The 26524-nt window shown below is 35.8% G+C and overlaps 1 protein-coding gene across 4 annotated transcripts in view; it reads left to right on the plus strand.

The window, feature by feature from the left end:
- Nucleotides 1–16372, plus strand: part of BLVRA (biliverdin reductase A) — an 85287-nt gene extending 68915 nt beyond the window's left edge. For 3 of the 4 annotated variants that reach the window (XM_039874684.1, XM_039874685.1, XM_039874687.1), the window contains 3 exons: nucleotides 3049–3156; nucleotides 10558–10729; nucleotides 15610–16372. In XM_039874684.1, the coding sequence (XP_039730618.1) occupies nucleotides 3049–3156; nucleotides 10558–10729; nucleotides 15610–15859 (530 nt within the window). In that variant the 3' untranslated portion in view covers nucleotides 15860–16372. The remainder of the gene's footprint in view (nucleotides 1–3048; nucleotides 3157–10557; nucleotides 10730–15609) is intronic. The other variant, XM_039874686.1, reaches the window with a different exon arrangement.
- The last annotated feature ends 10152 nt before the right edge of the window (nucleotides 16373–26524 follow it).

The raw sequence follows: 26524 nt of genomic DNA on the forward strand, positions 1-26524 counted from the left end.
AGTGGTGGGTGAAGTTTTAGGTGGGATTACAAGTCTTGTGTAAGTGGTGAGTCCAAGATGCTAGCTGGGTTCTTTCCTAGCTCTCTAGGATGTGAGCTTGGGTTTATTTCTCCTAAAGATTCTCTGAGGGCCTGTTTGATTTTTTAATATATCCACAGACAGTGGAAATATCTATTTTTCTTCTTTCCTCAAATGTGATTGAACTGTTTGGTGGACCTTGGGTAAAAAGTGTGTTAGAAATCTTAAGCATGATTATGCTTCTGTCCCAATCTACTAAGTAAAATTTTCCCTCACAAAATCTCAACAAATTAGAAATTATTTTTTTCCATAGGAGGTTGAGAATGAAACGTCTCTTTCAAAAAAGGACTGAGAGAAAGATTCTTGGAAGGGAGAACATACTTGCTAGGCTTTCCAATGAAAGTTATTTTTTTTTCCCCCTTGTAATTAGTGATTATGTTGTGAGGAGGTAGTTTGAATGTTGGTAAATATCCACTATTTATCACACTTTCTGATTATTAATTTCTTAATATTAGCATGAATTTATGGCTTCCTTTTTTAATTCAATGGACTATATATTCATTTTCATTATTTGATGTTCAAATTCTTTCATATTTGGTCAATGAGGACCTCTTCATGCTGGCTCTTTGTGTCATTTTGTTATATTTCCATTATTCTCTGGGCAATTCCTTGCTTTATGATATAAAATGGTTTATGTTTATGATATGCTTTCTCTGTCCCAGCCCTGCAATTAGCCATTATTTCAAGGAGCTCTAGCTTATTTGGTGGTGAATGGTATTTTCTTATTCATTCTTTTTAAAACTGAGGTATATTTGTTTGAGGTATACAATATAATGGTTTGATATTTGTTTATATTATGAAATGATCATTACAATAAGTCTAGTTAACATTTAGCACTACACATAATTACAGTTTTATTCTTTGTTATGAAAACTCATAAGACCTACTCTCTTAGCAACTTCTAAATATACAGTTCAGTACTATTTATAGTCATTATGCTATAATTACATCCCAGGTCTTATTTATTTTAAAACTGGAAGATTGTACTTTTTGACTACCTTCACCTATTTTGCCCATCTCTCAGCCCCCCACCTCTGGCAACCACTCATCTCTTCTCTGTACCTAAGAGGTTTTATGTTCCTTTTTTTTAATTAGATTTCATATATAGGTGAGATCACATAGTACTTGTCTTTCTCTGTCTGAATTACTTTACTTAGCATAATGCCCTCAAGGTCCATATTGTCTCAAATGGCAAGCTTTCCTTTTTTATGGCTAAATAATATTTCATTGTATGTATACCACATTTTTTTAATCTACTTATCTATCAGTGGGCACTTAGGTTGTTTTCATGTCTTGTCTACTGTAAATAAAGCTGCAGTGAACATAGGGGTGCATATATCTTTTGAATTAATGTTCCTGTTTCAGATAAGTATACAGAAGTGGCATTGATGGATCATATGGTAGTTCTATGTTTAGTTTTTTGAGGAAACTCCATACTGTTTTTCATAGTGGCTGTATCAATTTATAGTCCCATCAAAGGTGAAATAAATGATATTTTGATGCCAAGATTTGTATACTAGGTGTGTTCATTGCTTTTGAGGTATCTCCGCTTCTAAATTCTTTTGTTGAAGAGTCATGGGAATATATGTATATAAATTTGTGTGCTTGAGTGTATGTATGTCTATACATTGGTTGTTGCATGAGTGTATCACAATAGAGCATTGAGCGAATGATAGAAAAGCAACAAAAGATGCAGTTGAAACGTATAAAGTTGCTTTAATGACCATGGATATGGAAATACATAAATAGAAGTATAGAAATAATGCTAGAGAGAATATAACATGCTCTGAAGCATGGTTCAACTTCCCAGGTGCCAAACCTCCCCTCATAAGCATGCACATATGGGCAAAATCACCCACAGGAGAGAACTTCTGCTTATTGTAAGAAGCTTTGTTTGCAACATTTATGGGTTAGGGAATGGGTGAAAGGGATCACACTCTCCCACATACCTAACTCTCTAGAGATTCAGGATGCAGTCTTTGCCTACTCAGTGATGTGCAGAACAAACCCAGCATATTCTGCAGTATTTTATGTGAATCTGGGTTAAGCAAAGGCTGCTATCTCAGGAATATCTTCTAGTGGCCGATTTCTCTCTGTGTGAAAGTGTAGATCATAACCACACTTGGCACTTAATCACAAAATAGTTTTGGTCAATTATGAAACTTCTGGCCTAGATATGAAAAAGCCACCTGATCAAAAATTTTTAACAGATTTAAAAATTTTCAATTACAGTTGGCATACAACATTATATTAGTTTCAGGTATATAGCATAGTGATTAGACGTTTTATTACTTATGAAGTGATCACCCTGATAAATCTAGTACCCATCTGACACTATACACAGTTATTACAATATTTTTAGCTATATTCTTTATGCTTTACTTTATATCCCGATGACTATTTTCTCATTCACCACCCAATCCCCCTCCCATCTGGCAATGTCAAAATGTTCTCTAACAAATTTCTTTTAGAATCCAAAATATTTTTATAAATATTAAGGTTTTGTCCTCTTTCAAACCTGGATAATATTAAAAAGTTATCTGGTTCTTCCCATTCTTTGAAATAAGAGTCTAATTTTAGTACTTCTCCTTCAATCCCAATAATCCCTTTTCTTCTTCATGTTTCTTAGATTTTTATGCTACACTATCCCCTTTTCTCTAGAACAGGCGCTAACACTCAGATGGCTCTAGAACAGGAGCTAACACTCAGATGGCTCTCAGACACTTCCCTGATCTCATCTTGACTTTGGGGAAATTGGATACTATCTGGCTTTCTTAGATTTTCATTTCTCTTGTAATCTTAGAACTGGTACTACCTACACCTGGGGTGCATAAGGATGTACTGATGCCCAGAGTGGTTCCGAGGTCTGTATGTCCTTCTGTGCTAGAGGAAGACAGACTTAGACTCTGGGATACCCAGTTAATATAATTGATGATAACTACCTTTTTTACTCCATTTTCATAATGATAGGGAAGGTCTTGCATGAAGAACACGTGGAACTTTTGATGGAAGAGTTTACATTCCTGAAAAAAGAAGTGTTGGGTAAAGACCTGCTGAAAGGATCTCTTCTCTTCACAGGTCAGTTTTAGGTGGGATTACAAGTCTTGTGTAAGTGGTGAGTCCAAGATGCTAGCTGGGTTCTTTCCTAGCTCTCTAGGATGTGAGCTTGGGTTTATTTCTTCTAAAGATTCTCTGAGGGCCTGTTTGATTTTTTAATATATCCACAGACAGTGAAAATATCTATTTTTCTTCTTTCCTCAAATGTGATTGAACTGTTTGGTGGACCTTGGGTAAAAAGTGTGTTAGAAATCTTAAGCATGATTATGCTTCTGTCCCAATCTACTAAGTAAAATTTTCCCTCACAAAATCTCAACAAATTAGAAATTATTTTTTTCCATAGGAGGTTGAAAATGAAACATCTCTTTCAAAAAAGGACTGAGAGAAAGGTTCTTGAAAGAGAGAACATACTTCTCTTTGTGGAACAAATAGAACATGCTAGCCCCTTTTATTCTCCAACATGTTATAAGGACATTAGCCAAAATATTTAATCTACAATATATTTGGCTATTTACTTTATCTTGGTCATTCTTCGAGCACCTTTACTAGCAATAGGAAATGAGCATCCCGGAGTCTCCTGCACTTGCAGTCACCTTTGATGGACTCCTTATCTGTCTAGCCCCTAGAGTATCTGGGCCACATTTCTTGTGGGGTTTCATTACAGAAGAGAAACCCTGACATGGTATGGCATTATTAAACTGTAAAACTATTAATCTCTTTATGAATTTCCAGAAAATAAAGTGGAACCTCATTTCTAAATCCATCTTCATCATTTAAAATGATATAATTATAGTCGTGGCAACAAATAATAATATCCATTAATTTGTACAAGGAACTATGCTATATATGTGACATACATTATTTCATGTTAATGCATATCTAATTCTATAAAGTAGGTATTAATTACCCCCATTATACAGATTAAAAAAATGAAATTCAGGAGTTGATTAGCTTCACAAAGTTGTCACAACAGTTATGTGGCAGAGGCAGATTGGTGCTTTGGCCTCTGAGTACAGGGTTCAAACTTTTGATGGCTACTTAGTTCTCTCCAAAGAACAAGACCAAATGGAAATCAGTGCAGAACACGCCATCTTTCTTTTGTAAGCTTGATACTTAGGGTCCTAGTAATTTCAAACCATGTTGTCTGTGAAACTTACAACTTCTGTTTCCTTTAAAATTTTTTTTTTCTGTTACGGTTGACATATAATATTAAATTAGTTTTAGGTGTACAATATAGTGATCAGACATTTATATAAGTTAGGAAGTGATCACTTCGCAAAGTCTGACCCATCTGACACCACACATAGTTATTACAGTATTATTGACTATATTTCCTATGTTGTACTTTATGTCCATGTGAATGTTTTTATAACCAGCAATTTGTATATCATAAGCTCTTTCCCTTTTGACCCATCCCTCAAATCCCCCTACCATTTGGCATTTATGATTTTCTTTCTGTTTTGTTTATTTTGTTTTTTATATTCCGCATATATATGAAATCATATGGTATTTGTCTTTCCGTGTCTGACTCAATTCACTTAAGTCCATCCATATTGTTGCAAATGGCAAGATTTCTTTTTTTTTTTTTTTTTTTTTTTTGTGGCTGAGTAATATTCCATTGTATACATGTACCGCATCTTTAACCATTTGTCTGTCGATGGACACAGGTTGCTTCCATGTCTTGGCTATTGTAAATACTTCTGCAAAAAACATGGGTACATATGTCTTTTCAAATTAGTGTTTTGGAGTTCTTCAGATACCTAGAAGTGGAATTGCTGGGTCTTATAGCAGTTCTATTTTTACTTTTCGGAAGAAACTTCATATTGTTTTCCATAGTAGATTAACCAATTTACAATCCCCTCAACATTTCATGAGGGTTCTCTTTTCTTCACATCCTCTCTGACATACATCATTTGTTGATTTATTGATAATAATCATTCTGACAGGTATGAGGTGGTATTGTGGTTTTAATATGCATTTCTCTGATTATTAGTGATGTGAAATATCTTTTCATATGTCTATTGGCCATCTGTATATCCTCTTTGAAGAAATGTTTATTCAGGTGCACTGGCCATTTTTTAAATTACATTGATTCTTTGGTATTAAGTTATATGAGTTCCCAATATGTTTTGGATATTAACCCCTTATCAATGTATCATTGGCAAATATTGTCTCTCATTCAGTAAATTGTCTGTGTTTTGTCGATGGTTTTCTTTTCTGTGTAAAAACTCTTTAGTTCGATGTAGTACTATTTCTTTATTTTTCTTTTGTTGTCATTGCCTAAGGAGATATATCTAAGAATATGTTAATAAGAGCAATGCCAAAAAATATACCGCCTTTGTTTTACTATAGGAGTTTTATGGTTTTGGGTCTTACATTTAAGTTTTTAATCCATTTTGAGTTTATGGTGAAAGTAATCTAGTTTCATTCTTTTGTATGTGTTCGTTCAGTTTTCCCTGAATATCCTGTCTCCTTTGTCATAGATTGACAGTATAGGTGGGATTATTTCTGGGCTTTCTGTTCTGGTTCATTGATCTATGTGTCTGTTTTTATGCCAGCACCATGCTGTTTTAATTACTATCGCCTTGCAGCACAGTTTGAAATAGGTATTGTGATACCTTCGACTTTGTTCTTCTTTCTCAGGATTTCTGTGGCTATTCAGGGTCTTTTGTGGTTCCATATAAATTTTAGGATTATTTATCCTAGTTCTGTGAAAAATGTCATTGGTATTTAGATAGGGATTACATTGAATCTATAGATTGCTTTGGGTAGTATGGACATTTTAATGATGTTAATTTTTTCTGTCTGTGAACATGGTATATGCTTTTGTTTACTTGTATCTTCAGGAATGTTGGCCTATAATTTTTTTGTGTGTGTAGTTTTGGAGTCAGGATAATGCTGACCTTGTAAAATGATCTTGGGAGCCTACCCTCCTCTTCATTTTATTTTGAATAGTTTGAGAAGGATAGGTATTAATTCTTCTTTAAATGGTTGGTAAAATTTACCTGTGAAGCCATTTGGTCCAAGACATTTGTTTGTTAGGCATGTTTTCATTACAAATTTGATTTTGTTAATAGTTATTTGTCTGTTCAGATTTTGTTTCTTCTTACTTCTGTCTTGGAAAATCGTTCATTTCTAAGAATTTATCCATTTCTTCCAGGTTTCCAAATTTGTTGGCATATAATTGTTTGTAGTATTTTCCTGTAATCCTTTGTTTTTCTGTGGAGTCAGCTGTCAGTTCTCTTTTGTTTTTATATCGTTCCTCTCTTTTTTTTTGATGAGTCTGGTTAAAAATTTTATCAATTTTGCTTACCTTTTCAAAGGACCAGCCCTTGGTCCTATCAATCTTTTGTATTGTTTATTTAGACTCTATATCATTTCTTTCTATTCTGATGTTTATTATTATTTTTTTTTCTTTCAACATACTTTGTTCTTCTTTTCTAGTTCCTTCTTTTAGGTATATGGTTGGATTATTTATTTGAGATTTTTCTTTCTTTCTTTTTTTTTTCCAGATAAACCTGTATTGCTATGAATTTTCCTCTGAGAACTGCTTAAGCTTCTTCCCGTATATTTCGAGGTCAATGTGTGTGTGTGTGTGTGTGTGTGTGTGTGTTTAATTTCTCTCAAAGTATCTTTTGATTTCCTCTTTGATCTCACTGTTATCTCATTCTTTGCTTAGTAGCATGTTATTTAGCCTCCAAATGTTTGTGTGTTTTTCAGTTTTTTTTTCCTTGTAATTGATTTCTAAATATATATACCATTGTAATTGAGAAGTTGCTTGATATGAATTTTGTCTTCTAAAATTTACTGAGATAGTTTTTTGACCTAATATGATCTATCTTAGAAAATGTTCCATATGCACTTGAAAAGAATGTATATTCTGTTTCTCTGGTGTGAAATGTTCTAAAAATATCAATTGAAAATATCCAGTATAACGTGTTATATAAGACTGCAGTTCTTTGGTTGATTTTCTGTCTGGATGATCTATCCATTGATGTCAATGTGGAAGTAAAGTCATCTACTATGACTATCTTACTGCTCTCCCTTTATGTTTGCCAATATTTGCTTTATGCATTTAGGCGATCCTTAGTTGGGTGTATAAGTGTTTACAAGGGTTATATCCTCTTGATGGATGGATCCTTCTATCATGATGAAGTGTCCTTGTCTCGTAGCCTTTGTTTTACAGCCTGTTTTGTCTGATATAACTATTACTACCCAGGTTTTTTTTAAATTTCTATTTGCATAAAATAATATTTCAATCCCTTTAGTTTCCATCTGTGTATGTCTTTCTATCTGTGTATGTCTTTCTATCTCATGTAGGCAGCATATGTATGGGTCTTGTTTTCTTAGTCATTCCGCTACTCTATGTATTTTGATTGGAACCTTTAACCCATTTACATTTAAAGTAATTATTGATAGGTAAGTAGTTATTGCCATTTTATTGTTTATATATTTAATCTTTTACTTTTTTCTTCCTATAGAATTTCCTTTAACATTTCTTGTAATACTGGTTTGGTGGTGAACTCCTTTAGCTTTTTTCCTGTCTGAGATGCTTTTTATTTTTCCTTTACTTCTAAATGGTAGCCTTGCTAGATAGAGTAATCTTCAGTGTGGGTCTTTGCTTTTAATCACTTAAGATATTTCATGCCAGTGCCTTCTGGTCTGCAAAATTTCTGTTAAGAAATCGTCTGACAGTTTTATAGGAGCTCCCTTGTAGGCAACCAGTTGCTTTTCTCTTGCTGCTTTTAAAATTCTTTTTGTCTTTAACCTTTGGTATATATTTTATAATTTATCTTGGTGTGGACCTCTTTGGGTTTATTTTGTTTGGACTCTCTGTGCTTCTTGGACTTGTATGTTTATTTCCTTCCCCAGTTTAGGGAATTTTTTCGTTATTATTTCTTCAAATAGGTTTTCAATCTATTACTTTCTCTCTCTTCTTCTTCTTCTGGTACCCCTGTAATGCAAATGTTGGTGTGCTTGATGTTTTCCTAAAGGCTTATTAATCTATCCTCCTTCTTTTTTCTTTTTGTCATTCAGATTAGGTGTTTTCTCCTACGTTGTCTTTCAAATTGCTTATTTGATCCTCTGACTTTCTGATCTGTAGATTCCATTTAATGTTTTCTTCATTTCAGTTATTGTAGTCTTTATTTCTGATGGATTTTTTATGGTTTTTATCTCCATTTTAATATTTTCTATCTGTTTGTTGAAGTTCTTACTGAATTCATGTACTCTTTTCCCAAGCTGACTGAGCATCTTTATAACCAGTATTTGGAACTCTGCATGTTCTTTTTCTGGAGTTCTGTCTTGTTCTTCTACTTGGAACATATTTCTATGTCTTGGTTGACTCCCTCTCTTTATTCTATGTATTATTAGGTAGATGTAATATGTCTCCTTATCTTGGCAGAGTAGCCTTTTATAGTAGATGTCCTGTGGGGCCCAGTGGCATAGTCTCCCTGGTCACCTGATCGGTTGGATGCTCCAAGTGTGTCCTTTTTGTGGATTCTGTGTTTCTTCCTGTTGTAGTTGAGCTTTGATTGATGTCATGATATCTGTGAGAGTGAATGACCCTCAGGCTGTCTGGCTATGAGGAATGGCCATGACTACAGTGAGTGAGCTGTTTTACAGGGGCTGACCCCTGTAAAACAGCAGGGCTCTGGTGCTTGCTGAGTTTGCCTTTTAGGATAGTCATTTGTGAAGCTACTTGGGTGGTGTTCTATTATGGTCTGAAGCCTGCTACTGGGTCAGTTCATTCTGGGGCCTTTTGGGAAGAGGGTCTCTGGTGCAGGCCAATGTCAGCTGCTGCCTGTATATAGCTCGGGGCCACCTGGTAGGAGGTTCTAAGTGATCTGCAGATGATTGTTGCCTGTCCTAGGCTTGAAGGCACCTGAGAGAGGCTAAGCTGAGAACTGAGAGTTGCTGCCACTAGGACCAGGATTAAAGTCACTTAGCAAGAGATTTAGTACATACTGAGGCCTGACACTGCTTGTTTGGGGTTTGTGAACTTTCGAGACATTTTAGGAAAGTTTACAGTGCAAACTGAGTTAGGCATTTTTTATGGAAAAAATCTAGATGGTAGCATAGTTGGCTGGGGTGGGGTCTTAAGGAATCGCCAGGGCTGGACTATTGGTATTCACCAGTTTAATGGAGAGCTCAATATGGTGCCCCTCTGTGCTTGCAGGCTGGGTGGAGAAGGCCTCAACAAAGAAACAGGTATCTTCTAACACTTATGTCACCAGTTTGAGCTGCCCTAACCCCTGTGCCTCCTGCCCTCACGCTGATGCTAATAAATTTAGCTCCAACCTGTATCTTCCCAGTGCTTGTCAAGGACTGCCCCACTGCTGGCACTCAGTAATGGAGCCCTGTACTAGGGAGCTTGGTGTGGGGCTGGGACCCCTTGTTCTTCAGGGACCCCTTGCTGTCAAGATATCACTTCTATTTCTTAATTACCACACCACAGGAAGGGGGCCTGCCCATTTCACATCTCTGCCCCTCCTGCCAGTCTCATCATGGCTTCTTTATATCCTTAGTTCTGGGAGTTATGTTCAGCTAGCTTAAGGATGGTTGTTCTGTAATTTAGTTGTAGTTTTGATGTGGTCCTGGAAGGGAGTATAATATTTACCTATTGTACCATTTCGACTAGATGCCTGTTTACTTTTATTTATGTCTTATATTTTTAAAAAACATACTCATAATTATGAATTGCTCTAAGTTAATATCAAAGTTATAAGAAATCTTTGGTTTATAGAGTAATATAACAAGTATAAAGTCTTTTAAATCTAGGTTGTGTTTAAAATTAAGGCTATGAAGAAAGAGGAGCAGTATCTTGACCAGATTCATCATACAGATACTCTTTTGAATGTACTTGTGTTCAGGAAATAATGAAGACTAAGAAAACACTTAACACTATCAATTTTCTTGATATTGACAATTTCTTTCGCTTTCTTGCTATTTATGCATCTATGTAGAATTTATAGAAACATAAGCTTGAGGGTTCTCTTTTACTTTTTAAAATCACTGACTGAAGAGGATATATATGTGTGTATATATATATGTGTGTGTATATGTGTATAAGTGCATGTTGACATAGAATATACATATTAGAAGCCTAAAACCTTTTTTTTATTATTATCCTTTGGACTAGATGGACTGCTTTTTCCAATAAATTGTTTTATTGTACTAATAAAAACACTTAATAAACAAAAAATTGAGACACTTTTATGAAAGAATTAAAGTTAGGCACCTGAGTTTTCATCGGTATTATTAATCATCTTGTATAGCCATGTGGTGAGGGCAAGGTTGCATTGTACTGATCAGCGAACCGCATCTGTTCACTCCTTGTCATACTCTTGTATGCCCCACCCCTGCTCTCCAGTTGTCAGTCCCTTACTTCCCAGTTCCTACAGTGTTTGTTATTTCCCACAGCTGGCCCATTAGAAGAAGAGCGGTTTGGCTTCCCCGCATTCAGTGGCATTTCTCGCCTGACCTGGCTGGTTTCTCTCTTTGGGGAGCTTTCTCTTGTGTCTGCCACTTTGGAAGAGCGAAAGGAAGATCAGTATATGAAAATGACTGTGTGCTTGGAGACAGAGAACAAACGGTAGGTTGTGAGAAATTGGTGAGGTGAAAAAAACTTAAAGACATCATCCTATGTTCACAAAGGTAAATCTAGAAGGAGCTGGAAGGCCTATACCCCCACCCACCAACTCCAGAAGGGCTCTCTGCTTCTGAGATTTCATTTATATTGCCTTATTTCATCCTCACAGCAGCCCTGTAAGACAAACATGATCTCCTTTGCTAGTAAGTAAATAGAGGCTTACAGAATATAAGCGGTTTGTCTAAGCCATACAGGTGAGCAATATCAGATCTAGTAGCCTCCGTGGTGTGAATTGTTTTCAACATTTTCTTATGAAAGTTTCAGACATTTGGTGAAATTAAAAGAATTTTGCAGTGAACACTCATACAACTACCACCTAGATCCTGCCATTATCCTGCTTGCTTATCACACGCTAAAATTTCTCTCTCAGTGTAGCCAAAATTTAAGGTTCTATTTATTAACTTTAGCATCATGTCATACTGACATACTGTTCCCACAATGTTCTGATTCTTTACTTCTCATACCAAGGCTTTTTCAACAAAAACATATTTATAAATTTCCTTGAAAAGCATTTTAGCTCTGAAATATTTAAAACAGCAAGGGTTTTAGATTGTTTCTATATGAGTTTCCAGGTAAGTGTGTCTATTGATAGTACAATAAACAGATCATTGGGTATTTACAAAAAGAGAAAAGTAATGGAGTCTCTGAATAAAATCTGATTGATGTGCATTTTGAGGAGTATCCTCTTTGCTAGGAAAAGGCAGAGGTCGCAAATGAAGATAAAGCACGCAGAGCTTGGAAGTACTACATGTGGAGTGATAGCAGTGGTGGTCCCTGGCTCTGATGCTGGTCATGTAGAATTGCACCATGATCATACCTGTCCACAGACAGGTGTTGTCCCCTATCTTCAGAGCTAAAACTAGCTTAAGGTGCTGCAGAAGTACAGGGAGGAGAAACCTACAGTGGTCAGATTATACTTTTTAGAGGAGGTAGTGCTATGTTCAATCTTGAAATTGAGTAGGAGTCAGACAAGAAACAAGATATAAGGGAAGCAGGATTTACTCTTGTTATAGCCAAGGGTAGGCAAGCATTGGGTAAGAATTTGGGACATGGCAAATCCTGTATTATAATTTCTTAAATTCCTATAATGCTTTCCACCTCACAAATTGCATTTTTAATCTCACATCTCCACCACAACATGGGTAAAGTTGTATACTTATTATTATTAATTTTACTCATTAGAAAATTGAGGTGGAGGAAATATCCTGACATTTTTGCATTCCCTCAAATTCTGAGACTATGTTATGTGGAAAGATGTGAGAAATTTTCTTAGGTGGATCAAAATATTTGGAATATCTCATTTATTTTTATCTAGTATTAAAACATTTAATAAGTAACATTAATATTAATCTTTGTCATCACATTTGGGACTGTAAAGGATTTACCATGAACTTTTAAAATCAGCCATAGGCTAAAACTAATAAAGTGTTATTTGTCAACACTATCTCAATAAAACAAAGCAAAACAAAATTAAAAACAAAAAGCACTAGCCATGGGAATTAACTTTTTAGAAGTTAGACCATCTTTTTGATAGAGTTTGTAATAAGCATTTATGTTTTAAAATTTGAGTCATAAAATTTTTTTTCTTAATAGATTGAACACCTTAGTTTTACTAGTTTATTAATTTAATTACTATTTTTTATAGTCCTTACCTGACCTGAATATGAACTTTTGACTTATGGGTTATCATTGATTCACACATGGATCATTTTAATAATTTCCAGAATAGGAAACTTGCTGAACTGCAATTCTTTAAAGCAGATTAGTCCCTGCTTGGTTTACATGCCCCGTAATATAGTATGCATTGTGATGAAGTAAAGCCTTCTTATCTTGTAAATGCAGCTCTGGCTTTTGTCTTTGCCTGGGAAGAATGCTTTGGAAGCTTGGGCCTATTTTCTTTCTCTCTTCAAAGGCTATCTCAGTCTGCAGGCCAGATTTTATTTCAGCTATAAGTAGATGTCTTTCCAGGGCTTGTTACTACACATTAGGAACGTCTGCCAGTTGTTTCCAGACACAATTTCTTAAGTTATAGCTACCTTCAAACAACACGATGGAATGGAGCAGAACCATAGCAGAGGATGGGGAAGAGGGGAGGCATGATCTTGAAAGGTCACAATGAAAGGACTAGCAAGACAGAAATCATTACTTGAAACTCTGTTGTACAAGTGTTAGTATAGCTAATGTTTATTGAGTACTTACTATGTGTCAGGTACAGGCCTAGGGATTTTCTCATAATCTTTATACCAACTCTCTGAAGTGGGCATTATCAACTAGGAAACGGGCTCAAGGAGTTTAAAAAGCTTGCCAAGAGCACAGAACTAATATCAAATTGTGTGAGATTCACACTTAATTACACTTAAGCAGCCTGTCTCCAGTCCCCAAATTGTCACAACTTCCCCCCCAAAATAGGAAGAGCATGAGAAAAGAATAAAATAGAAAACATGTTAGGCCTTGTCTTTATCATAGTCCTTACCTGTCAGTGATGTAAGATCCCAGAGTTATTCTGAGAGTCCTACTGCAACTTATTCCCAAGCCCATTTCTTTGCATTTTACCAAGTTTTCAAACTATGTAAAAATAAGCATTAGAATACTTTTGCCAACTCAAATCTTATGTGGACAGCCAGTATATAGAAGAAGTGCAAGTTTCAACTTCTGTTGAAGCCAGTTGGTAGGAATGGTGCCAAAGTCATGCATCCCCATGCCTGCTTGTTTTTCAGGCAGAAGAGCACTGTTAGAAAAATCACAATCTCTACCATTCTTGCAGACACATGTTGATAGTAGGGATATGGGTATGATTGAATACCTTCCTGTAGAAGGTGAGAAGTAAGAAGCATTTTTGCTGGTAGTTAGTGCCCAGGTTGATGAATGCAAATATTTGCAAGTAAAATTTTTCACAGAGAGGAGAAGAGATGTTTGTGAATTCAAGCTTGCATTTTTGGTTGGGACATCTGGAGTTAAGTACTGCCCAAGCCCAGAATACAAATAGACTAGGTCTTATCCTCAGCTCTGCTCCATCCATTTGGCAGTAAAGTGCCAACAGCTAATGTCATTACTTAAATACATGATTAGGAAAACAGTATGACTTTTAAAGTTTTTAGCATATAGGACCACAACTCTCCTGATGTCTCCCTGCATGTATGGGTATAGGAATGGCTACCTCCTTTATATACTTCAGATCTTTTTCTCTCAAACATTTACTCCATGCCCTAGTGTAGGTCTTGGTAAGCTAAGTTAGCAAAAGGGAGAGATCCTCTACCCAGGTTGGAGGCAGACCTAAGCTTTCTACAACACCAAAAACAATCTTAAGTGACCTGCTTGGGCTTTTTTCCTGCAACCCCACACCTAAATCTTAAGCCTTATTATGGCCCATCACTCTAGAGGCAGAGAACAAGCAAGCAGGCAAACAAATAAGAAAATGATAGTTTCCCTTGATTTCTTAGCAATGCTGATCTAACCTGCCCACCCCAGGCATGATTTATTGTAGCTCAGTGGGAGAAGACAAAGGAAATCTGAAGAATAATGGCAGGACATGAGAAGGCCAGAGATCCTGATGCATGCTCAGGATTTAACACTTTCCCTGTTCACACCGAAAACTCCATTACTTAACACAACAGTCCAACAAAGTTGTCTTGTCCTTGACCCTGACTCATCACGGTAGGAAAAAAAAAAAGGGATGAGAAAGCAAAGAGAAGTACCCAGAGGCCAACACCAAATCATCTCATGCCTGGAACTTTGTTATAAGAAGGGGAATACACTATATATATATATATGTGTGAAGATGTTGAATACAGAACATTCATATTAATTTAATATTGGAAAGAGCTTAAATATTTGTCAGTAATAAAATATTGGACTATATAATCAATATGGTATGCAGACAAAAATAAAAGTATTTAAAAATAAAAAGCACAAAAATTATTTACATTTTATGATTTACATGCCATATACATATAGATAGATATATGAAGGATTATCTCAAACTAAAGATGCTTTTATTTAGGTGAATTATAGATTTTTTTATTTAAAAATTTTATTTCATTTAAAAGTCCTTAATTCTGTGTTGTTTTTAGAATATATGAAAGATAGTAGATTTTATAATTTTCCTCTCTTATTCAGTGAAGCTTCTTACTTTGTTCAAAGTCTTAGGAGGCTTCTCTTTTTTTCATTAAGCAGATAATACAGCTCTTACCTGCTATAATGGCAATAGATAAACAGAGAGAAAGAAGAGACTTTAGAGAAATAGAGGCTATCCTATTTGGATTTTAGGTGTTCGGGGGTGCAGACATTAGCCTTGGGGGGGGTGCAAATTTAAAATGGAAACAAGTGCTTTTTTAATCAGCAGGAAGAGTCTGGTGTTTTGTGGCATATACTGGGGGAGTCATAGACTTTTTTGAGAATGTGATGAAAGAACTATAAGAACTCTTTCCCCCCAAAATGCACATACACATGGAAATAGTTTGCACACAATATCAAGTGGTTCTTGGATTGTCTGTAACCCATATCTGGGTACCCTAGAGGGATCCATGAGACTCAGAATAAAAACTCTTGTATAACAAATTGGTTTTCAACAAAATTCATTGAATAAATTTTCTTGGCTAATAGCAAAATTAAATAAAGAGTTATTTGGCAGTAAATTTGGAAATAATCACTCATGACCTATGAGAGACTGGTAGAGTTCAGGATGCCACCTGAGCTACCTCAGTGAGCAGCAGCTGCAGGGAAGATGGGTGCAAAATGAGGCTCTGTTACCAAGTGCTCAGGTGCCTGCAAGCATCCATCTGTGCTCCTGTGTAATCTCTAACATGATTCTTTTGTTTTCGCAGTCCACTGACATGGATTGAAGAGAAGGGGCCTGGTCTAAAACGAAACAGATATTTAAGCTTCCATTTCAAATCTGGGTCCCTGGAGAATATACCAAATGTAGGAATCAATAAGAATATTTTCTTGAAAGATCAAAATATATTTGTCCAGAAACTCTTGGGCCAGTTCTCTGAAAAGGAACTAGCTGCTGAAAAGAAACGCATCTTGCACTGCCTGTGGCTTGCAGAAGAAATCCAGAAATGCTGCCGCTAAAAGAAGAGCAGAAAGCAACAGGGCACTTCCAAGACAGAACCATAGTTTGATTTTTATCAAAAGTTGACTTTTGTCTCTATTCATGCAATTAAACATGTCTTGGGTAATCATGATTTGCTTATTGTCACAGGATGTGTTGGGAGTGATTTGGGAGTAGGGGCACTTGGGGTAGGGATGAGTAAGGAACTCAGCTTGCTTAAGCTGAGCTAAATGCTTTGTATGCATGATTCAGTTTACTTTTCCAGCAGACCTATTAGGAGGATATTACCAGGCTTGTTTTCATTAGTATATTGGAAATTCTTATTTGAAATCACTCAGGTGGTAAATAGCAAAACCAGTTTCTAAATTCCACTCACGTGTTGAACCACTACAAAATAGTGACTTTAACACTCTTCCCTGCTTTAAGGAATTTTATTTTCCCTCACAAACTTTTACTGGGTGACTATGCTAAGTACTGGGAATTCTAAAATTGAGTGAGATATAGCCATCGCCCTCAATAACTCACTGTGTCATAAAAAAAAAAAAAAACAGTCACATAAACCAGTCATTGTAATGTTTTAGGTCGAATAAAAGAGATATGCCCCTGCCATCTGGAGAAGGTCTGAGGGAAGACTTCCAAACCAGATCTTTATGATGAATAAGTTAGCTGTGTAAAGGTCAGAGTAGGGCTTTCCTGGAAGAGGGCTGGCATGAGCAAAGAAAAGGTAGTGAGAGGCAGCCTTGTGAGTGCTTACTCCTCACTTGCCATTATGAGATTTAACCAGTTCAGAATCCATAAGGTCACTGATGGAGGCAAACTTTATTTTCTACCTATTTCCATTATTCTATCGTCATAACCCCTCCAGGTAAAGCAGACAAATATATTCAATCTTTAAAAAAAATCCTTAGTTTTTCTTATGTTTGCTATATAAAATAATTTGTAATAAATATTGGTCAATTTATTTTCTTGGTTTATTATCCACATCAAATATCCATTGAGGACAGGAAATATTGTCTCTATTTTTGTATGCTGTGCTGCATCTAGTATGAGGTAAATATTTGATGACAGAAATGCAATGCCATAGCCTCTCCCATTTGGGACTGATAACTCTGCTGTTTCAATAATATTAGCCATATATATTGGAAGTGGGGATGGGTGTCAAAGAAAACCAGAGCTAGACAGTAAGGTGGTATAAACATATTTCATTTAGGACTATTGCAGTAAAGAAAAAGAGACCTCCGTATAGAACTGGGCTTGATTTTGAATAGAGCATGGGCAAGTGGGCATTTATAGCCAAGGAACAGGATAGAGGTCAGTGAATGGAAAATTACTAAGGGGAAGTAGCAAGGGTAAGGGGGTTCTGGGTAAACTAACTTGACAAGATTCTTGCAGAAGGCAGCCCACCCTAATCAGATACTGAGGTCTGGGATGAAGAAATTTGATCAGATGTTGAGGGTGGAGATTCTTTATTATTATTATTATTATTATTATTATTATTATTATTTACTTTTTGGGGGTGATGAGATTTGGGGTAATTTTTTCAAGTTACAGTTGACATTCAGTATTTATATTAGTTTCAGGTGTACAGCGTAGTGGTTAAACATTTATATAATTTATGAAGTGATTCCCCCGCCCCTTAGTCTAGAACCCACTTGACACTATACATAGTTATTACATTATTGACTATATTCTCCATGCCGTACTTTACATCCCTGTAACTATTTTGTAATGACCAATTTGTACTTGATCCCTTCATATTTTCACCCAGCTCCACAACACCCCTCCCATCTGGCAGCGATCAGTTTGTTCTATCTATGAGTCTGTTTTTGTTTTGTTTCTTTGGTTCTCTAGATTCTACATATAAGTGATATCATGTGGCATTTGCCCTTCTCTGACTTATTTCACTTAACATAATACCTTCTAGATCTATCCATGTTGTCACAAATGGTGAGATTTTATTCTCTTTTATAGCCAAGTAATATTTCATTGAATATATGCACCACTTCGTCTTTATCCAATCATCTATTGATAGGTAGTTGCTTCCACATCTTGCCTATTGTAAATACTGCTACAGTGAACGCAAGGATGCATATATCCTTTCAAATTAATGTTTTAGATTTCTTTAGATAAATACTCAAAAGTGGAATTGCTGGATCATAAGATAGTTTTATTTTTGATTTTTTGAGAAACCTCTATACTGTTTTCCATAGTAGCACCAATTTGCAATCCCAACAATGCATGAAGTTTCCCTTAACACCACATTCTTACCAGTACTTGTTGTTTGCTGATTTATTGATGATAGCCATTCTGACAGGTGTGAGATGATATCTCATTGTGAATTTAATTTGTATTTATCTGATGATTAGTGATTCTGAGCATCTTTTCATATATTTATGGGCCATCTATATGTCGTCTTTGGAGAAATATCTATTCGAGAGCTTTGTCCAATTTTAATTGGATTTTTTTTGTTTGTTTTTTGGTGTTAAGTTATATCAGTTCTTTATAGTTTTGGATATTCTTATAAATATCATTGGAGATATTTTCCCATTCAGTAGGTTGTCTTTTTATTTTATTGATGGTTTTCTTTGCCATGTAAAACTCTTTAATTTTATGTAGTCTTAATTTTTTTTTTCTTTCTTTTGTTTCCTTTGCCCAAGGAAAAAATGTATTACTAAGAGCAATGTTCAAGAGTTTACTGCCTATGATTTCTTCTAGGAGTGTTATGGTTTTGGATCTTACATTTAAGTTTTTAATCCTTTTTGAGTTTATTCTTGTATATGTTGTAAGAAGGTGGTATAGTTTTGTTTTTGAGATGTATTTGTCCAGTTTTTTCCAACACCATTTATTGACTAGAGTGTCTTGACCCCATTGTATACTCCAGCCTCCTTTGTCAAAGATGAATTGGCCATAGAGCTATGGTTTTTTTCTGGGCTTTCTATTCTGTTTCATTGATCTATGTGTCTGGTTTTTATTCTAGTACCATGCTGTTCTGATTACTATAGCTTTATAATATAGTTTGATAACAGGTACCATGATAGCTCCAACTTTGTTCTTCCTTCTCAAAATTGTGTTGGCTATTCAGGGTCTTTTGTGGTTCCAAATGAAATTTAGGATATTATAGTTCTGTGAAAAATGCCATTGATATTTTAATAGGGATTGCACTGAATCTATAGATTGCCTTGGGTAATATGGACATTTTAACAATGTTAATTTTTCCTATCCCTCAGCATGGTATATGCTTCCATTTATTTTTTTATTGTATCTTCTTCAGTTACTTTCTTCAATGTCTTATAATTTTTTTTTTATAATTAACCTTGGTGAAATTTATTTCTAGGTATTTGATGCAATTGTAAATGGGATCGTTTTCTTAATTTCTCTTATAGTTCATTGTGGGCGTATAAAAATACAACCATTTCTAAATATTATTTTTGTATTCTACTTTACCAAATTCATTTATTGGTTCTAATAGTTTTTTATTTTTTGGTGGACTCTTTAGGGTTCTCTCTATGCAGTATCATGCCATCTGCAAATAATGACATTTTAAAATCTTTCTCTCCAGTTTGGTTGCCTTTTATTTATTTTTCTTGTCTGCTATGGCTAGGACTTCCAGTATTGTACTGAATAAAAGCAGTTAAAGTGGAGATCCTTGTCTTGTTCCTGATCTCAAAGAAAATGCTTTTAGCTTTTCACTGTTGAGTATGATGTTGGCTGTGGGTTTGTCTTACATGGTCCTTATCATGTTGAAGTATGTTCCCTCTATTCCCACTTTGCTGAGTTTTTATTTTATCATAAATGGATGCTGAATTTTGTCAAATGATTTTTCTGCATCTACTGATATGGTCACGTGATTTTTATCCTTCATTTTGTTTATGTTGTGTATCACATTAATTGATTTGCAGATATTGAATAAATCTTGTACCTTAGGAATAAATTTCACTTGATTATGTTGCATGACCTTTTTAATGTATTGCTGAATTCGGTTTGCTAATATTTTGTTGAGGATTTTTACACATATATTAATCAGAAAGATATTGGCCTGTAATTTTTTTTGTAATGTCTTTGTCTGATTTTGTAATAAGAGTAACAGCCTTGTAAAATGAGTTTGGAAGCCTTTTCTCCTGAAGTTTTCGGATTCGTTTGAGAAGGAAAGGTGTTAATTCTTCTTTGATTGTTTGGTAAAATTTACCTGTGAAGCCATCTTGTCCAGGACTTTTGTTTTTTGGGTGTTTTTTTGATTACCGATTTGCTTTTATTTGTAGTAATTGGTTTGTTCAGATTTTCTGATTCTTCTTGATTCAGACTTGGAAGATTGTATATTTCTAAGGATTTATCCATTTCTTCCAGGTTGTCCAGTTTGTTGACATGTAGTTGTTCATAGAATTTCTTAAAATGCTTTGTATTTCTGTGGTGTCAGTTGTCACTTCTCTTTCATTTATGATTTTATTTATTTGAGTCTTCTCTCTTTTTTCTTGATGAGTCCAGTTAAAAGTTTATCAGTTTTGTTGATCATTTCAAAGAACCAGTTCCTGATTTTATTGATCTTTGTATTTTTTTTTAAGACTCTTTTTCATTTATTTCTGCTCTGATCTTTATTATTTTTCCCCCTCCTACTCACTTGGGCTTTGTTTGCTGTTCTTTTTCTAGTTCCTTAGGTCTAAGATTAGAATGTTTATTTGAGATTTTTCTTGTTTCTTGAGGTAGGCCTTAATTGCTATGATTTTCTCTCTTATGACTGCTTTTGCTGTGTCCCATAGATTTTGAGTTGTGTTTTTGTTTTCATTTGTATCAGTGTATCTTTTGATTTCGTCTTTGATATCATAATTAACCCATTCATTGTTTAGTAGCATACTATTTAGCGTTTATGTGTTTGTGTGTTTTTCAGTTTTTTTTCTTGTAATTTCTAGTTTCATACTGTTGTGGTTGGAGCTGATGCTTGATATGATTGCAATCTTCTTAAATTTGTGGAGACTTGTTTTGTGGCCTAAGACATGGTCTATTTTGGAAAATATTCCATGTGCACTTGAGAAGAATGTGTATTCTGATGCTTTTGGATGAAATTCTTTAAGAATATCAATTGAATTAATCTGTTCTAATGTGTCATTTAAGGCCACTCTTTCTTTAATAGGGAGATCTATTTATTGATGTCAGTGTGCTGTTAAAGTCCTCTACTATGACTGTATTACTCTCAGTCTCTCCCTTTATGTCCATCAGTACTTGCTTTACATGTTCAAATCGGTCAATGTTGGTTGCACAAATGTTTACAAGTGTTGTATCTTCTTGTTGGATTGATCCCTTTATTATTATGAAATGTTTTTTCTTATATAGCCTTTGTCATAAAGTCTATTTTGTCTTATGTAAGTATTGCTACTCCAGCTTGTTTGTTTGTTTCCATTTGCCTGAAATACCTTTTTCCATCTTTTTACGTCAATCTGTGTGTGTCTTTCAATCTGAAGTGGGTCTCTTGTAGACAGCACCTGTATGGGCCTTATTTTCTTATTCATGCAGCTACCCTATATCTTTTGATTGGAGCATTTAATCCATTTACATGTAAAGTAATTATCAATAGGTATATAGTTGTTGTCTTATTATTATTTATATTTATGTTCTCCCCTCCCCCTTCTTCTTGAAGTCTAACATTTCTTTTAATATTAGTTTGGTGGTGATGAGCTACTTTATCTTTTTCTTAACTGAGAAGCTCTTTATTTTATTTTATTTTTCAATTTTAAATGATAGCCTTGGAGGGTGGAGTAGTCTTGGTTTTAGGTCCTTGCTTTTTATCACTTTGAATATATCATGCAAATCTCTTCTGGCCTATAAAGTTTCTGTTGAAACATCAGCTGACAGTCTTATGGGAGCTCCCTTGCAAGTAACTAGCTGTTTTTGTTCTTGCTGCTTTTAAGATTCTCTGTCTTTACCTTTGACATTTTGATTATGATGTGTCTTCATGTGAGCCTCTTTGGGTTTATTTTTTGGGACTCTGTGCACTTCTGGACATTATCAATTTTCTTCACCAGTTTAGGGAAGTTTTCAGGCATTTCTTCAAATAGGTTCTCAATATCTTGTTTTTTTTTTTCTCTTCTCCTTCTGGTACCCCTGTGGTGTGAATGTAGTTATACTTGATGTTGTCCCAGAGTTCTCTTAAACTTTCTTCATTTTTAAAATTTTTGCTCTTCCCATTGAATGTTTTCTGTTACTTTTGTCTTTTAATTGCTTTGTCTATCTTCTTTTTCATCTAATTTGCTGGTAATTCTTCTAGTGTATTCTTTATTTCAATTGTTGTATTCTTCATTTCTGCCTGGTGCTTTATGGTTTCTAGGTCCTTTCTTTTAAATACTTACTGTCTTTGTTGAAGTTCTCACTAAGTTCCTTGAGCATTCTTATAATTATTGTTTTGAACTCTTTATCTGGTAGATTGCTTGCCTCCATTTTGTTTAGTTCTTTTTCTGAAATTTTCTTCTGTTCTTTCATTTGGAACATGTATCTTTGTCTTCTCATTTTGGCTTTCTCTCTGTTGTTTCTGTGTATTCTGTATATATGCTATGTTCTCCATTCTTGGCAGGGTGTCCTGTGGGGCCCAGTGGCACAATCTCCCCAATCACCTGAGCTAGGTGCTCCATGAATGTCCTCTGTGCGTGTGTGTGTGTGCACGCGCGCGCGTTCGTGTTCGTGAACATGTGTGCACCCATGCCCTCCTGTTGTAGTTGAGCCTTGGTTGTTGGTTGGAATGACTCACAGCCTGACTTGCTGTTGAGGATTGATCATGACCATAACATACGAGCTGCTGTATGAGGGCTGACCACATGGACTGCGGATTCCCCATAGTGGATTCTGGTGCCCCTACTGGACTCGGGTACCTGCTGAGACCACCCTTTGGTTGTGCTGCTCATGGGGCTAATATAGTCTTTCTCCATTGTGTTCTGCAGCCAGTCTGGGGCCTCCTGGGAGTACCCAGAAGGAGCTACAAAGTGATCTGTGGTTGATAGCTGCCTTTACTGAACCTAGAAGCATATGGGAGAGGCAACGCTGTGAACCAAGCCTGGCGTAGCTCAGCATAAAGCCTGGGGCACCATAAGGTCTGCCACTGTCTACTGGTTGCCTGTTAAGCTTGTTCCCTCAAAGTTTCTCAGGTGGTACATTAGTTGAGTGAAGCATGGGATCTTGGGAATCACCAGGATGAAGCAAGTGGGGCTCACCAGGCCAGTGCAGATTCAGATTTGGCTGTGTGGGTGCAGGGTCAACACAGAAAGGTTGCCACATGCCCAGTGCTACACAGGAGGTGGACTCAACACAGAGATAATAGCGGCTGTCCCTCCAGTTCTCACCCTGAAGCCACACAATGCAGCCTCTCCTTGTATGTCTCTGGTGCCTTCTGAGCCATTGGTTGTCTGTCAGAGCTAAATGTGAGTGCCTGGGAGCCAGAGAGTCTTTGCACAGGCTCTTTAAAAGGCTGCTGTGGATTCCAGCCTCCATCTCACCTGGATGGAATCCCCACTAATTTTTACAGCCATATGTTGTGTGGGCTTCTCTTCCCAGCACTGGTGCTCTAGGCTGGGGAGCCCAGGATCGGCCTGGGATCCCTCACTTCTCCAGGAGACCTTCAAAGCTGAGATATTACTCCCAGTTTTCAACCACCACCTGTGGGTGTAGGGCCAGCTCATTTTATGTCTCTACTCCTCCTATCAGTCTCCTTCTGGAGAGTGGCTTCTTTATATCTTTAGTTATAGGACTTCTGTTAAGCTAGTCTTCAAGTAGTTCTACAAGTTGATTTTTATATAATTTAGTAGTAATTTTAATGCATTTATGGGAAGAGGCAAGCACAGCATTTATCTACTCCACCATCTTGACCAGAACATTTAGGATAGTGATTCTTATTAAACTAACTTAGTAAGATTTTTGTTAAAATTGAGTGATGCAAAGGCAGACATGGACATCACAAGGTCAAGGCCTAATTGTGAAGAATGTTCAGAAGAGCCTGTATAAAGTTTGGTCAAGGAGAGATTCTTTGTCATGGGTTATGTGATTACTAATTGACATTGGTAACTGTTCATCTCCAATTTGTTTTGTGGTTGGTCAAGAAATACAAAATGAAAATATTCATTAATATTACTAATTTTTTAGGAATTTCAAAGAGAGAAAGAAGAGGAGATGGGAGAACACAACCTGGAAAGATGATAGAGCAGCAGCCTTTCTTCTGTTTACACTGCCTTCATCTAACTTTGGGGTTGCTGGAACCATCTTCACTATATTCTACTACATCATTTCCCGAATAGTTCTTCCTATGAAAGCCACCCCCACCCCTAATAACATATTTTCTACCAGTGTGTTACAGAAGGAGCCACAAGTATCCCTCGGTCATCTGTTCAAAGTGCCTATAAGATGATGACCTTTATTTTCTCCCTTGCCTTAAGGCCCTCTTGACTTCCTTGGAAGGCCTAGTGAGAAAAGAGAGATTTGAGGTATGATATTTCAGAAAAAATTAGGATTTCTATCCAACTTGAAGAAAAAAGCTCTTTATCCCACTGTACTAATATTTGTAAGTGTTAGAGGGTCCTCTATAAGGAAAGTAACTTATAGTACTGCCCTTAACACCTCTCTTCCCCTTACCTACTTCTTGGCAGGAGTAACTTGCCTAACTGGTAAAGCTGAGAAAGAGACTAAGCCTACAAGCCCAGCCACCCTCTTCAAGCACTTGAATTCTATGCTTGTTCACATGGTAGGTTACTATGGGGTAGGCTCTTTCTTTGCAGTGGCCTGCAGTTTTGAAACAAAGTTACTCCAAAAGAGGGCAGATCAGAAAACCTATTTGCCTGCATTCTCCAATCAGCTTTAAAAAATAAAACTACCTCAGAGGCAGGTTCAAAATGGTGGCGTAGGAGGACACAGAGCTTGTCCCCTCCAATGAATACACTAAATACACACTAAATTGCTCTGAGAGATAACTAAAAGACAACAACATTTTCTGCATGATAAATGAGAGAGATAATAAAGATGATCGAAGAACCATGGAAGCTCTCCAGAATCTGAGATAATTCACCAGGAGTATAACAGCCAGTATGCGTCATTGTTTGCATTCCCCTTGCACTTGGATAGCATGGATGGGAGCTCTATCCAAGTGCTCTGGCCAACTTGAAAGGGTACCATAGTGCATCAACAACCACCCCTCCTGAAACTAGTTCCAACAGGAATGAAGACATCATAGTAGACACGCACAGGGCCTCCTCAGAGGAACTCATAGGAACAAACACGCAAAGTCAAGCAAAATGAGAAGAAAAGAATATGCCCCAAATGGAGAAACGAGGGGGGAAAAAAAAACACTAATAAAATGGGGATAAGTAATTTGCCTGATAAAGAAGTATAAGAAAATGGTCATGAAAATGCTCAACAAACTTGAGAGAAGAATAGAGGAAATCAGAACCTCAACAAAGTATTAGAAATATAACAAAGAACCAATGAGAAATGAAAAATACAATAACATAAAAAAACACACTTGAAGGAACTGACAGCAAGTCAGTTAATACAGAACAGGTTTGTATTAACCTGTTCTGTATTAACTGAATTGGAAGGCAGAGTAGTGGAAAGCAGCCAATCAAAATAGCAAAAGGAAAAAGATTTTAAAAAATGAGAGTATAAGGGTCCTTGGAGCAACATCAAATGCACTCACATTCACATTATAGGGATCCTAGAAGAAGGGCAGAAAGTATATTTGAAGAAATATGATTGAAAACTTTCCTAACTTGTGGAAGGAAACAGACATCCAAGTGCAAGAAGCACAGAGAATTCCAAACAAAGTGTACCCAAAGAGACTCACACCAAGATAGATTGTAATTAAAATATTAAAAGTTAAGGAAAAAGAGACAATCTTGAAGGCAACAACAGGAAAGCCATATTAAGGAGAAAACCTAAACAACAAATTTAGAGGCCATAGGAAATGTCAAGAAATATTTAAAGTACTGAAAGAAAGGAACCTACAACCTAGAATATGATACCTAGTAAGGTTACCATTGAGAATTGAAGGAGCGCTAGAGTTTTCCAGACAAGCAAAAAATAAAGGAGTTCCTCACCACTAAACTGGATTTACAAGAAATGTTAAAGAGTATTTATGCAGAAAAGAATATGCCATAACGAGAAATAAGAAAATTAAAAAAAAGAAAAACTCACAGGTAAAGGCAATTATATAATTAAAACAGTGAAGCAGACACTTAAAAAGCTAATGTGAAGGATAAAAGACAAAATTAGCAAAATTATAACTACAGTAAATAAGATACACAAAACAAAAACATACAACTGATGTCAAAAACAAATTATAGAGAGAGAGTGAAATTTGTCCTTTACAATGCATCTGACCTTAAATGCCTATTAGTTTAAAATAGACAGCTATAGTTATACATGGATATATATGAACCTCTTGGTAACCACAAACCAAGAAAGATAAAAAGTACACAAAAAATAAAGATAAAAGAACCCAAACAAAACACTAAAGAAAATAAGGAAATCAAAAGGAACAAGATCAGAAAAGAAAAGAACAGGTAACTACAAAAACAACCAAAAAACAATTATCAAAATAGCAATAAATACACACTTATCAGTAATTATTTTAACTACAAGCAGATTAAATTCTCCAATCAAAAGACAAGATGGCTGACAGGATAAGGAAAAAAAAAAAAGACATCTATACTCTGCCTACA

The sequence above is a fragment of the Pteropus medius genome, unplaced genomic scaffold (assembly GCF_902729225.1).
Source record: "Pteropus medius unplaced genomic scaffold, Ma_sr-lr_union100, whole genome shotgun sequence".
NCBI lineage: Eukaryota > Metazoa > Chordata > Mammalia > Chiroptera > Pteropodidae > Pteropus > Pteropus medius.